At 41.0% G+C, this 12,524-nt stretch overlaps 2 protein-coding genes across 15 annotated transcripts in view; one reads left to right on the forward strand and one right to left on the reverse strand.

Moving 5' to 3' along the window:
* The window catches only part of smtnb (smoothelin b), a 54,013-nt gene extending 50,374 nt beyond the window's left edge, over positions 1–3,639 (forward strand). For 7 of the 12 annotated variants that reach the window (XM_026186814.1, XM_026186815.1, XM_026186820.1 and 4 more), the window contains 4 exons: positions 83–259; positions 352–478; positions 611–762; positions 3,202–3,639. In XM_026186814.1, coding sequence (XP_026042599.1) covers positions 83–259; positions 352–478; positions 611–762; positions 3,202–3,355 — 610 coding nt within the window. In that variant the 3' untranslated portion in view covers positions 3,356–3,639. The other 5 variants (XM_026186817.1, XM_026186823.1, XM_026186821.1 and 2 more) reach the window with 3 other exon arrangements.
* Positions 3,640–4,887: 1,248 nt separating this feature from the next.
* Positions 4,888–9,529, reverse strand: selenom (selenoprotein M). 3 transcript variants are annotated; one of them, XM_026188776.1, is made up of 6 exons: positions 9,405–9,529; positions 8,619–8,791; positions 7,880–7,915; positions 7,647–7,681; positions 7,482–7,560; positions 4,888–5,501 (listed from the first exon to the last, which is right to left on the reverse strand). In XM_026188776.1, the coding sequence occupies exons 2-6, from the start codon at positions 8,712–8,714 to the stop codon at positions 5,271–5,273; spliced, it is 477 nt and encodes a 158-aa protein (XP_026044561.1). In that variant the 5' UTR covers positions 8,715–8,791; positions 9,405–9,529; the 3' UTR covers positions 4,888–5,270. The 3 variants fall into 3 exon arrangements, with proteins under 3 accessions (XP_026044561.1, XP_026044562.1, XP_026044560.1); XM_026188777.1 differs by having other exon boundaries at positions 8,619–8,766; positions 9,394–9,529; XM_026188775.1 differs by having other exon boundaries at positions 9,394–9,529.
* Positions 9,530–12,524: the final 2,995 nt, after the last annotated feature.

Raw genomic sequence — 12,524 nt, forward strand, 5'->3', positions numbered from 1 at the left:
GTTGGTCACGAGGCATTTGTACTGTTAACTACAGCAGATTTAAACATCTGTGCACTCTCTCAAATTAACCTCCTGGGCTCAGTGTGTTCGACCGCGAGGACGACGCGTCGTCGCGAAGCGGCAGCGGCGGGTTGGCCGCCATCGAGCGAAGGCAGGCGGAGAGGCGCAAGGAGCTGATGAGGGCTCAGACGCTGCCGAAGACATCGGCCATGCAGGCCCGCAAAGCCATGATAGAGAAGCTGGAGAAGGAGGGAGGCGGGTAAGAATAAACAGAAAGGTAGTGCTACCAAAGAAAGAAAAGGAGCAGATGGAGGCATGTAAATATTAACACAAAACTGACTTTTCTTTTAGCCCTGGAAATCAGGCGGTGGCCAAGGTAAACAAAGTCCAGCGCTCCACCAGCTTTGGCGTACCCAATGCAAACTCCATCAAGCAGATGCTCCTCGACTGGTGTCGTGCCAAGACCCGCTCGTATGAGGTGAGCCAGCGATCCTCCACGCTAAGTGCTCATTTTTAATCTTGAACCTGAGCTGAGATGATACTTTGGGAAAGTTTCCACTGCTTATCCATCCCCGTCTGCGTATCTCTTTTGTTTCTTTTTCTTCGTCAGCATGTGGATATTCAGAATTTTTCATCCAGCTGGAGTAACGGCATGGCGTTCTGTGCCCTGGTGCACAATTTCTTCCCCGAAGCCTTTGACTACAACTCCCTGAGCCCGAGCAACCGCAGGCAAAACTTTGAGGTGGCCTTTAGCGCTGCAGAGTGAGTACATGCTGAAGACAGGTTCTTCCTAACATTTGCAGTGACTGTAGGAAACCAATGGAAGAACTACTGTGTTAGGCCTATAGGTGTAGAAGTGATGAGCCAGTTTGATTCGCTGCCCCGCTCCCCTTTATTCTGTGTCGCTGTATGCCGGCATTTGCAGACCAGTGGTATGGGAAAACTTCTCGACCGATGTCCTGCTTTCCCCCTTTCTCCCAGGTTTATCAAAACCCCACTCACGACTGAGCCCATTACTACTCTAATACCGCTGCCTCTAAACCTCCACTCTTCCCTCTCCTATGAGTAACCGCTCTGACATCCCAATCTCCTCCAAACCAGATCCCCACAGGCAATCCCACTCCAAACAGCAAACAGGTTAAAAAAAAAAAAACTTCTAAGCTCGCCTCTGTGCCTTGAGTCATGTCCCTCTATTTTAGTCTAAAACTCTTTCCTCTCCTTGTTCTTTTCTTTTTCAAATTCCTCTTTTATGCCACCAGTCTTCACTTTTGGTACCCCCACCCAGCTGTGTGTGCATCTTCACGTGCTCACCAGGATAATGTAACGCTGAGATATCTCAAGTAGCGAATCGTACTCAGCACTGTGCTGTCACTCAGCCACAGCCCCACCCACTCCCCCAGATCTTCTCACCTTTGTGTTGCACTATCACTCACCTCCCCGGGCACTCCAAATCCCCGCCAATAGTTTATGTTTACTATCTGGATTCTTGATACGCACTCAAACACACACTATACTGTGCACCAGTGTGGTTGTTTTTGTTAGTCACTCTGTCGTTGTAACTTTGGGGGGTTTTTTTGTGTGTTTTTTGCAGAATCCACGTTGTTTTTTTCATCGTGTCTCGTATTTCACATTGATTATGGTTAACAAAAAAAACAACAACAACAACAACAAAAACATCCTCGTCTCAGTGCACAGAAAAAAACAACAGCAAACAAAAAGGCTAAATGAGCATCGCCTGGCGCTCATTTGACATTTTGTTTTGCCTTTGTGTGTGTGCGTACGTGTTTTTGTCACGCACTGTATGTATGTACTGAGATGTTCATGAAGCATGTCAGCTCATGGATATATTTGTGAACACAGAATGTAATGTGATTGTTTTTTCTTTGTGTTCTTTCTCACTCCTTCTGTTTTTGTTTTTCACTGGCTGCTCACTGCTTTCTGTTTTTTTTCCCACTCCCACTTCCTCATTTTCCCACACTCTCCATCTCTTTGTCTACTCTCTCCGTCCCGTTCCTTCTGTGTCTTTTTATCTGTCCTTTGCCTTTTGTGTTTCCTGTTCTATCCACGTTGTTTCTGTCTTTTTGGGTCCTTTCCTTCCTCTCCCTATTCCCTTCCTCTACCCCCTTCCCCCGCTGGCCGTGGGTGCAGGAAACTAGTGGACTGTCCCCAGCTGCTGGATGTGGACGACATGGTGAAGATGCGTGAGCCAGATTGGAAGTGTGTGTACACGTACCTGCAGGAGTTCTACAGGGGTCTGGTGACGAAGGGCCTGGTTAAAACCAAAAATTCCTCCTAAAGTTGCACCCCAGCTAAAACTGAGCCTATGGTGAGAGAGGTGTGGTTCCCGACAGACTTAAAATGTAAAACACAGAAAAACTCCTTTATTGGCTTCTTTTGGATATTTGATGCTTCATGTTAATCTGAAGCTCCAAAGTACCAAACATGGTGTGTGTGTGATAGCATGTGTGTATCTGTATTCTGAGACTATGGCTCAGGCAGAGGGCCAGGACCATCTGCAGATCAGTGCTTTAAAAGGAACTGCCGGATCACAACGTTTCAAACAGAGTTAAGGAAAAAAAACAGAGAAGGATGAAGCCTGCTTTGTGCACCAAGTTTTTATCAAGTGTAAGGTTACAGGTGTTTATGCACTTGGCTTGTCAAGCCTTGTAAAGATACTCTAATAGAAATAAAGTGCAGACTGATTTATGTCCACAGTTCCTGAAATTACTGAAAAAATGTTACGTTGTTGACGTTTGTTATCTCATCGGCCCATCTGCTGTTTTTAGGTGCTTTTTCTCTTTGTGGGATTTCTCAGGGGTTAGAGTGTGAGGAGATGTTGCCACCTTGTGGTTACACTCTGCATAGCTCACACTGGAGGTCTCAGTTCTTAAAACTGTTTATTGAAATGCCCAACATTACCCAAGTTTATTTATACAGAGCTTTTAAAGGGTCCATAATGGTTTAGAGCAAATGTGCCAAAGACTCTAGCACACTAAACAGCTTTGGAAAATGTGAAGAGCAGCAAAGTTTCTACTGTTAAAGACCTCCTCCATGGCCATTTATACTATATTCATAGATAAAGAATCATCTATTTGAAAAAGAAAAAGAAACTTGTAGTGAACATGATGATTTCTCCTTCCCAGCTGGTCTTCTGTCTGTTCTGCTTTCTCATACACGCTGTCCTGTACGCCTGTTCCTCAGGACCCACGCCAACTGCATGCCTTTGCTGGAGGTGGAAGACATGATGATCATGGGTAACAAACCAGACTCCAAATGCGTCTTCACCTACGTGCAGTCTCTGGTCAACCACCTGCGCAGGTATGAGATGTCCATGGGTCGGCCCTGTGACCTCTGACCTGTTTTCGGGCTCCTCCCCCCCCCTAACCTTCACCTGATGATGGCCTCCGCTCTGACAGCAGGCTGGGTCAAACAGTTGCACATCTCTGATGGTCGGCTTGGGGATTGTAAGCATGTGTGTATGTATCAGTTAAAATCAGCTTAAAATGTTTTCCGGCAGTGATAATGTGTGTTGCTTATTCTGGACACACACACACTGTCGACACAAAAGTCCAGTAAGAGATCAGCAGCAGCATGATTCTTAAAAAGACCCCTTTGTTTAAAAAAAAAAAAAACTCCAAGTAATATTCAACAGGCAGTAGTTTGATCACATTGCTGTTGTACTGAGAAACGGCTCAAGAGAGAAAAAAGAAAAATAGTTTTCTAGTATTTGCAGTTTTTTGCAGTATTTGTACGTGCGTTTTTCTCTGCTACACTTTTGTAAGTACTGTAATGTGTTTGCACTTCTCTCAGTAATCTCACTGAAAAAGAAAAAACTTATTATTTCTATTCAATTTTGGTACTTTTACTTTTTTTTTTAAACCAAACTCATGTTGCTTGAAGTGTTTTAATTAAGTTATTTTCATTTTGATGTAATTGATGAGTATAAGGATTCTTATTACGTGAGCACAGGGATTTTCTGCATTTGTTATTCAAATGGATTCAACATCGTTGCTGTAATCTCACTTTTCTGAAGTCCAAACAGCTACTGAGGACATTTACTGGACATTTGATCCATCCTGTATGACCACACCACCACCACCATCATCATCATCACCATCATATAAGTATGGATGAAAGATGCTAGCTGTTAAACTGAGGTTTGGATTTTTTTTGTATTTCGGTACAAAGAAGTCATTCAGCTGATTTGTGTCATTACTGGCTGTTTGGTGGACAGCACACACACACCTCCCACCACCGCTGCATTGCCCTGCCACACACATTCTCACACAGCTGTTAGAGGGCTCCTTATTTATGCTTGAGTAGTTTTTAATACGGTTAACGCTGGTGTGCACATCGTGCTTTTAAAAGGTTTTGTCGATAAGCTTAAGATGCCACAATGTTATTTTTTCCTGTGTGAAAGCCGGCTTTCAGTACAAACATGAGGATTCATGACTGATAACCAGCCAACTGTATATTTAACTAAATGTAGCTAAGAGGAAACGGGACAAAAATAATTTTAAATGAATATTTTATTTCACTTGTATAAAATTTGGGTTTCTACGAGAAGAAAATTTGGTTTCAGAGTTGATTTAAAAGAAGCTTATTTCTTAGATTTGAGAGATTATTTGAGAACTATCTGCTGCCGACAGAAAAAAAGCTTTCATGAAGCAGTGGAGTATTGTATGTGTGTATGTGTGTGTGTGTATATATATGAGAGCTAAAACACATTATTTCATTTTTCTGTGCACCACAGTTAAATGTGAAATAAACCAATTTGAGAAACAAACGTGTGTTTGTGTGGGATTATTGCTTGGAAGGCTATCCATGGTCCCGGCAGCGTGGGATATCTGCACACAAACACTCAGCACAAAAAGAGCCAGAGCACACTTCTTTTTAAAAATGGTTTACTTTCCATGCACTTGAGTCTTTTTGTGCGCATCAGCCCAACCCACCAGAACACGCAGCATCAACCCCAGGCTAGTCAGACGATTTTCAGCCTGAGGCTTCATTTAGTTTCACAGTAGGTCAGAGGCAATCACAGACACACAAAAGAGCTCAAGCTCATTACAACAGATGACAACACAATGGACAGTGGCGTAAAAAAAATGGTGCAAATTCAGACTGTGGAGCGTCTACAAAGGCCTGCTGACGGGCTCATCTGTAATCTGCTAGGCTCTGAAATTACAAACATTTCTGTCACCTGTGATAATCAGCTGGTTGTGGAGCAGCTAAGGGAGCTAGAGGGGTACTGTTACTGCTGATGTCTACTCTTACAGGTCAGTGTGTTTGACTTCTGTGCTGGGCTCTGAGGAGCCACTCTCGGTGGCTATAGATGAAGCAGAAGGCTGGTAGGCAGGCTCATTTTTGAACGGGCTGTCTTTGGCAGGAGAGAAGCGGAACTCCTCCGGCACCTCGGCTTCGGCCTGAGCCTTCTTGTAGAAACCCAGTTTCCCCAGCAGCTCATTTATCTCAGAGCGGGTCATGTCAGACAGGGCGACGCGCTGCGGAGGAAACACACTTGTTATAAAAGGACCATTAAACTGTGCTCTAAACAAAAGACACTGATCTGCGATATATTAATAGTGCAGTAAAGCTGAGCTGAACATTGATGGGTTTAAAGAAACCTGAAAAAACATTAAACCTGCACAAATGAATTATGTGTCGTGTGAAAAGATCACTCGTGATGAAACTACAAAGCTCTGAAACATTTTACATTTCTTTTGGATCCTTGTTACAGTTTTCTGGCCAATGTGCTGCTCTTTTTAATGTCATAACAGACAGTTGTATTTATACAACCCATTCAAAAGCATGGGAACTGGCCCAAAGAGCTTTCCAGTGGAGGCTGATTAACAATGCAAACATACAAGACGTCACAGGAAGGAACAACAGGTGCAAAAAAAAAAAAAAAAAAAAGCGATAAAGGCTGTTAACCACAACCACGGCAACAAATGCAGGAGTTAAGAAAAAATAAGGCTATATAAAAGATATGGCTGAAGTTAAAAACAAAATAACACCTGAGAACAGGAAAAGTAAAAAGGAGAAAAATCTGATTAAATCATAACAGTACTTTAAAATTTCAAAGAAGCCTCAGATCAAACAAAGTGATTTGCGAGTCATTCCACGGAAATGCTCCCGGCATTTACAAAAATATTACACTTGAAAAACACTTTAGGGTTACAATTTATTTCCACATTCAAATAAAACGTTATCCGAACTATTACATCTTCTCGAATATTCAGTTCAACAATTTTTTTTTGTTTGTTAAGTGATAAATAAGTTTGACCATCACAAAAATGCTCATCCCCACAGTCAAGTATAGTGATTCAATGCTGTATTTTGACCACAAAAATATGCTTTTTACCATTTAAAACGCCATAATAGGACTACCACATATATTTTAAACATGACACAACAAAGCTGAACTTGTGTAACTGCATAAGAAAAGTCTATTGTTTTGAATTGCTAGTGGTAAGTGGTTTATCTGAATTCCTCTCTTATTTAATAATTTGAAGCTTTTAGTTAAAGTCACTGGTGTTACTCACTTTACTTTTAGGGAAGTGCAAAATACATAAATTGATTAAATGACAGAACTTAATGAATATGAGGTGACTGACAGCATGTCAGGTGACTGACATGCTGTGACTCCCAATTACACAAAAACATTACAAGCTGTTTCTGGAGTAAAACTTTAGTATTTTATGTAAATTCTAACTGTTCTGTATCATTATCAATCTTTTTATCAAGTACGTCTAATTTGGGTGTCTAATATCTCAGCAGATGGTTCACTGCGTCACTGTTTTTTTGTCACATAAAATAAAACATGTCATATTTGACCAGATAATTTCACAGCCATTGAATTTTGTTACACTTAAGGCTTAACATATGAAGGATTACTTACTTTTAACTGTATGAAATTAATAAGACAATCTGCTGATTTGTTGCACGATTATTATAACCGACTACGTGGCTGAAGAGCCTGAGGAAATAATATTCATTAAAACGCCTGAAGACTTGCAGAAGGAGTAAGGAAACACCGTTGAGGGAAAAAAAAAAGAATCACAGCACAACCAGGCTTTGAAATTTGGTGGGAAAAAAGCTGTCATTTTTTGTAAATAAATAGTCAGTTAAGTAATAATTTAGTTCAAGTTTAAATGTTAGAAGTAAATTCTTGTCATATCAAAGTGGGATATATCTGTAGAATGACCTGTGCTCTGCAGATTTCTTGTTTCCTTCTGAAGTTATTTTAATCCAAAAGACGGGAAAAGCTCAGAGCCTGCTCAGCGGTCACAGGACACCTGTTTGTCATCATTTCAGCTGTAATCTCTTCGAGTAATGATGTCAAGTGTTGGTGGTGAGATGCTTTACTTCAGTTGTTAAACTGAATCTGACATTCAGCACAAACGAGTGTCATATTTGCTGCAAGTAAACAACAAATACAATTTAAAAAAGTAAAATAAAAGAAAGGCACAACACACACTTACGTCCAGCTCTTCATAATAATGGTTCAGGAGGACAAGCTCAGGGTCTGCGCCAGGAATGTGCTTCATCACCAGGTTATGGCTGAGGTGGTGCTCAGGGATTAAACAGCGTGCAGTTTATGAGCAGATATTTCTAAAGAGTAACAGTGCACTTCAGTGAAAGGATACTAAAGAGGAATATCCTGGATCACAAAGGCTTTGACCTGCAGACAGAGGTTTGGATTAGTGTTTTCCACTCAGTTTGGGTTTCAGTGGCAAATGTGTCAGGGATTATGTGAAACTCTAAACTAAAATGTTCCTCAGAGAGAAAAAACTTCTAGGCAGGAGTAAGGCTTTAGCCTGCCTCTGACCCCTGGCTCTCAGTGTTTTGTCACTTTTGTTCACATAACAGGGCAACTTGCCTCTCTGAGCCTGTTCAGCTGTCATCCACCACACGTCTGAGGAAAGACAACACAAGAAACAAGAAAAAGTTACATGCAGAGCTCGTGTTTCAGAAATGGGGCTTTACAAGAACTGGAAACATGATTACTGAACACACGTCATCTGCAACTGTAATGCATCTTTATACAGAAAAAAAATCATTTATGTGCTGGTATCACTGCGAGCTTTTACTTTGAAGAACGCTTAGTACGGCCCCAGGGAAGGCCACCCGACCTATTTTTGCTGATATCTGAGCCTCAGGTATAAGGCGTGACTAACACTACAATAACAACAGATCATGATTTGCTTCAGTGATGCTGGCAAGTAGGTGACTGGGTAGGTGACACCCTGGGGGAAACTGCACAGATCTCAAAAGAAAAAGGTGTAGAGTTTCAGTCTTTGTGCAGGACCGCCTGTTACACACCCTGTGCCCCCCTTTTAAGCTTCCACCAAGTCACTTTGTGATGACGATTTTAGGGTTACTAAAATAGTAACAATGTGAATTAGAGACCGTGTTCTTCATTAGATCGCAGGCCATTCAAGCACGGAGGCATCCATTCACCTTAGTACACATCTGTCCTGGTCACGCATGCGCCCAATCCAAAAATGTTTAAAAGCAGGGCACCCATTCACACGTTTAAACGATAATTGGCCCTGACACGATTATTTCCGTGTTCTTCTTTATGCGGAGGATTATGAAAAAATAAAGCCTTATGTTACCTCCACCCTCGCTCTTGCCAGCCCCTCCAGCTTCTTCAGATCCACATCATAAGCCGAGGCGCAGTGAAGTAAACTGGCCAACACGATCAGCCACATTTCTCCTGCTTCAGATCGAGGAGCCGGACTCGCTCTTCACCGGGACCAGTACCTGCAGATGATTGAAGGTAACAGAGCTATGGAAGAGGAGGGAGGAGAGATGATGAGCAGCTATGTCACGTCCGGAACTTTTGCCACGTCAAATATTTTTGTGGCGGAGAGAGGAGCAGGCGTGGTTAGCGCGCTCATTGGTTATTCCAGGCTTCCTTATGGATTTCATGCGCGCTCTATAGGCTGTCACAGGCGGTGTAATTGTAGAGATGGACAACGGAAAGAGCTCTGTTATTGTCTGCGTGCTCTTCTTTTTTTTTGATGTCCTTTTGTGCAAAGTGACACATGTTACATTAATAACAGCATAATTTTAAATTCCTAAATGCACTGGATTATATGGTAGACTGATCCTGAAGGTGAACTATGCAAAGTTATTTAGTCTGTGTAATCTTGGATTTAGGAGGATTAAAGAAGATCGATTGTTGTAAAGGATTGTGGTTGAAAAACTCAGAGTCCCGTGAAGGAAATGTGATATTTACCAAGTCAAGGACTATTTAATGAGTCACAACCCTGTGTGGGAGCAGACTTTTCAGGTGTCTGATCCCCGCACTACAAAAGTTCTCACAGTGACCGGTGAGCGCTGAGCTCAAGAAATATTAGATCCGAATATGAAATAAATCCAACTTACTTGTATTTTACCTTCTTTCGCTGTTCTCCTGTTTAAATATAAAGGATAGATCTTCCTATATAAACATTTCTGGGAAGAAGAAAAACTGGAGCTGTTTGCTGTGTTTGCACTGCTCTGTTTCCGGGGTTAAAGCAGGTGACGGTATGTAAACCATTAGTTGAAACAACAGGAAGGAGGAGGACCTCCCCTTGAGTTAAGAAGGGTGTCAGGTTTACAATCTCACTTGAAAAAACCGTGGAAATAAGTTGCGCCAACATCAATGAGGTAAACTACAACTTCACAGCTCACCTCCCTGAACTCACTGTGCTGTTGATCAGCTTCTTTGTTTTCAGGATGTCCCTTTCAGGACTGCTGTGCTGAGACTTCTTACGCGTCAAGTGAAGCTCATTTGTGTGAAACTCGTTTATAAATAGACTTCACTGGTGCCACCGGTGACAAATAAGTCAGTCACAACACTGGGACAAATGTTATGTTTTTATTAGGGCTGTCAGTCGATTAAAATATTTAGTCGCGATTAATCGCATACTTATCAATAGTTAACTCAAGATTAATAGCAAATTAATCAGATTTGTTTTTTAAATCTGTTCTAAAGAAACTTCAACAGCATACTCTTCATGTTTCTAATACCCTTAACAGTATGGGAGTGAACAAATATACTTGCTTTATGCAAATATGTTTTTATTGCAACAATTCAAAACAATGAAAAGTCCAAAATACTCTTCAGAAAAACCTCAAAGGTACTGAATGCTCAAATATCTAAATTATCAGCACCGGGAAAAGATCAGGTATGCTATACCATGTTAAAACAACTCAGTGAGTCCGCTAAAGATCTTTTGTGGATTTATCTCTAAATATCAAAGTGGGTTTAGAAGAAGGAGGAATACTATGGATCCAGTTTTATGTTTGGAACATGAAGTTCGAAAAGCACAAACAAACAGTGAGAGTGTAGTTTTGATATAGAAACGGCCTATGATATGATGTGGAGAGATGGCCTACTAATTAAACTCTGTAAATTGGGTATTAGGGGGAGGATGTACGGGTGGATAATGGATTTTTTTAAAGGGGCGACATATTCAAGTGAGGATTGGGAAGGTTTTTTCTGAAAGGTTTTTGGTAGAAAATGGTACACCTCAAGGGAGCATAGTGAGCCCTATGTTATTTTCTTTGATGATAGATGATGTGTTTAATGATATAGAGGCAGGGGTGGGATGTTCACTTTTTGCTGATGATGGAGCAATATGGAAGAGAGGGGAAAATATAGAGTATATTGTGAAGAAACTGCAGGGAACAATTAGAAGAGTCGAAGAGTGGTCTTATAAGTGGGGTTTTAAATTTTCGGTTGATAAAACCAAGGTGATGTTTTTTTTACAAGGAAGAGAGTTGGTAAAAACATCAAGCTTAAGTTGTATGATCAAGAATTAGAAAGGGTGAGTAAAGTTAAGTTTCTTGGATTGTGGTTTGATGAAAGGTTAAAGAAGACGTGAGACCTTTACATGCTGTCATTTGTTCAGATTCAAGTTCATCATTGGTCAGTCTACAGCATAGTCACTCACACAGTAGAGCAGATGCTTTGGCGGAAATTCAGCAGTCACTTTTCCGGAGCAAGATGGCAAAAGCAGTGGGAGGAGGAAAGGAAGGGACGTTGGTTGTATAAAATTCAAAGGATGGAGGAATGGTTACATCAGTGCAAAAGAAAAACAAACAATAAATATAAGAAGGGTAAGAAAATAAATATACACTTTAAGATTAGGAGATAAAAGTATCAATAACAATTTAAAATTTATAGTTTGAATTATTTAAAGTGACCTTTAAGTGATTTAAAGTGACCAGTGTAGCAGCTTGTAAACATTGAGCAGAATTCTTGAGAATAAGGAGTGTCCTAGACTAAGGATTGTGCATGCTGTTATATATTTTTTTCTGTAGTAATGTGAAAATGCATCAATGTTCATGCATTAAGTTATGATAAATAATTAACTGTTTGTTACAGGTAGTGTTATGAAGGTCTAGTGTAGGTACTGTTAGCAGCTTCAAGCTAACCACAGTGCACGGCTTTTCCCAAGTCTTGGCCCTAAATAGCACAGACATAAACACACACTCCGTTTTTGACTCATGCATTTTTAAGTACCAGTGAGACTCATGAGGTACCCTCAGGTGTTTCCACAGGCTAACGTAGAATTAATTAGTTTTTTTCCCCTCTTTGAATAAACCGGTATTTATGACAGTGAGTGCACTAGTTCCAAGTCTTTATTTTGACATTTATATGCAGTAAATACAATAACGATAATTAGAAGTAATGAAAAAACATTACACAAAGATACAGCATTATCACTGTATCATTGACCCATAACTAGGAAGTGAGTATATTACATGTTTAATAAGTGACATAAGGTACAAATGTGCAACACTGGGTGATGGTTTAGTTCATCAGGCAAAGCAGGTGACCCATATGACTTAAAACTAATTGGAATGAAATGGAATAAAACTATTGTGGTCTGACGGGAGGCTAAATGCTGGGTTAGAATCTGGCCTGAGGCTATTTACTGATTGTCTTTCTCCCTGCTCTTCATTCTTTTCTCCCCTGTTCTATTATAATAAAGCCCCCACCCATCAATCAAAAGTAAGAAAGGAAACTTAAGAAACCTGCCCTGATTAAATTATTTAGAATAGTATAGTCCTTTTGTGTCATTGTACATGCTGTACCGGAATAAAATATAAATGGTAGATGGCAGGAATAAACAGCAAACAGGAGAAATATATACAACCAAGAGGAATATACACAACAATAAGACAAAGGCACACATTAGAGAACAATAGTTGCTTGGAAGCAGTGCAGAGATAAGACTTGGTCTGAGTAGAGTCCATGTGTGAGTGGCCTGAGTGATGAGGGTTTCTCAGACCATGGCTCAGGTTGGTGAGGAAGGTGAGCAGAGGTGGGGTGTGGGGGGCATAGTGTTTATTGACAGTCTGAGTGGCCCAGGGGAAGAAGCTGTTTATGAGTGTGAAGGTGTGGGACCTGGTTTTTCTGAGATAGGAAGATCTGGCGATCGCCTCCAGGGGTGGCAGAGAGCGGCCAAGGATTTTTTTGGTTGGTGTTAGTTTCCCTCTGCACAGCCTTCCTGTTCTCAGTTGTG

Source organism: Astatotilapia calliptera, chromosome 12 (genome assembly GCF_900246225.1).
Source record: "Astatotilapia calliptera chromosome 12, fAstCal1.2, whole genome shotgun sequence".
Lineage (NCBI taxonomy): Eukaryota > Metazoa > Chordata > Actinopteri > Cichliformes > Cichlidae > Astatotilapia > Astatotilapia calliptera.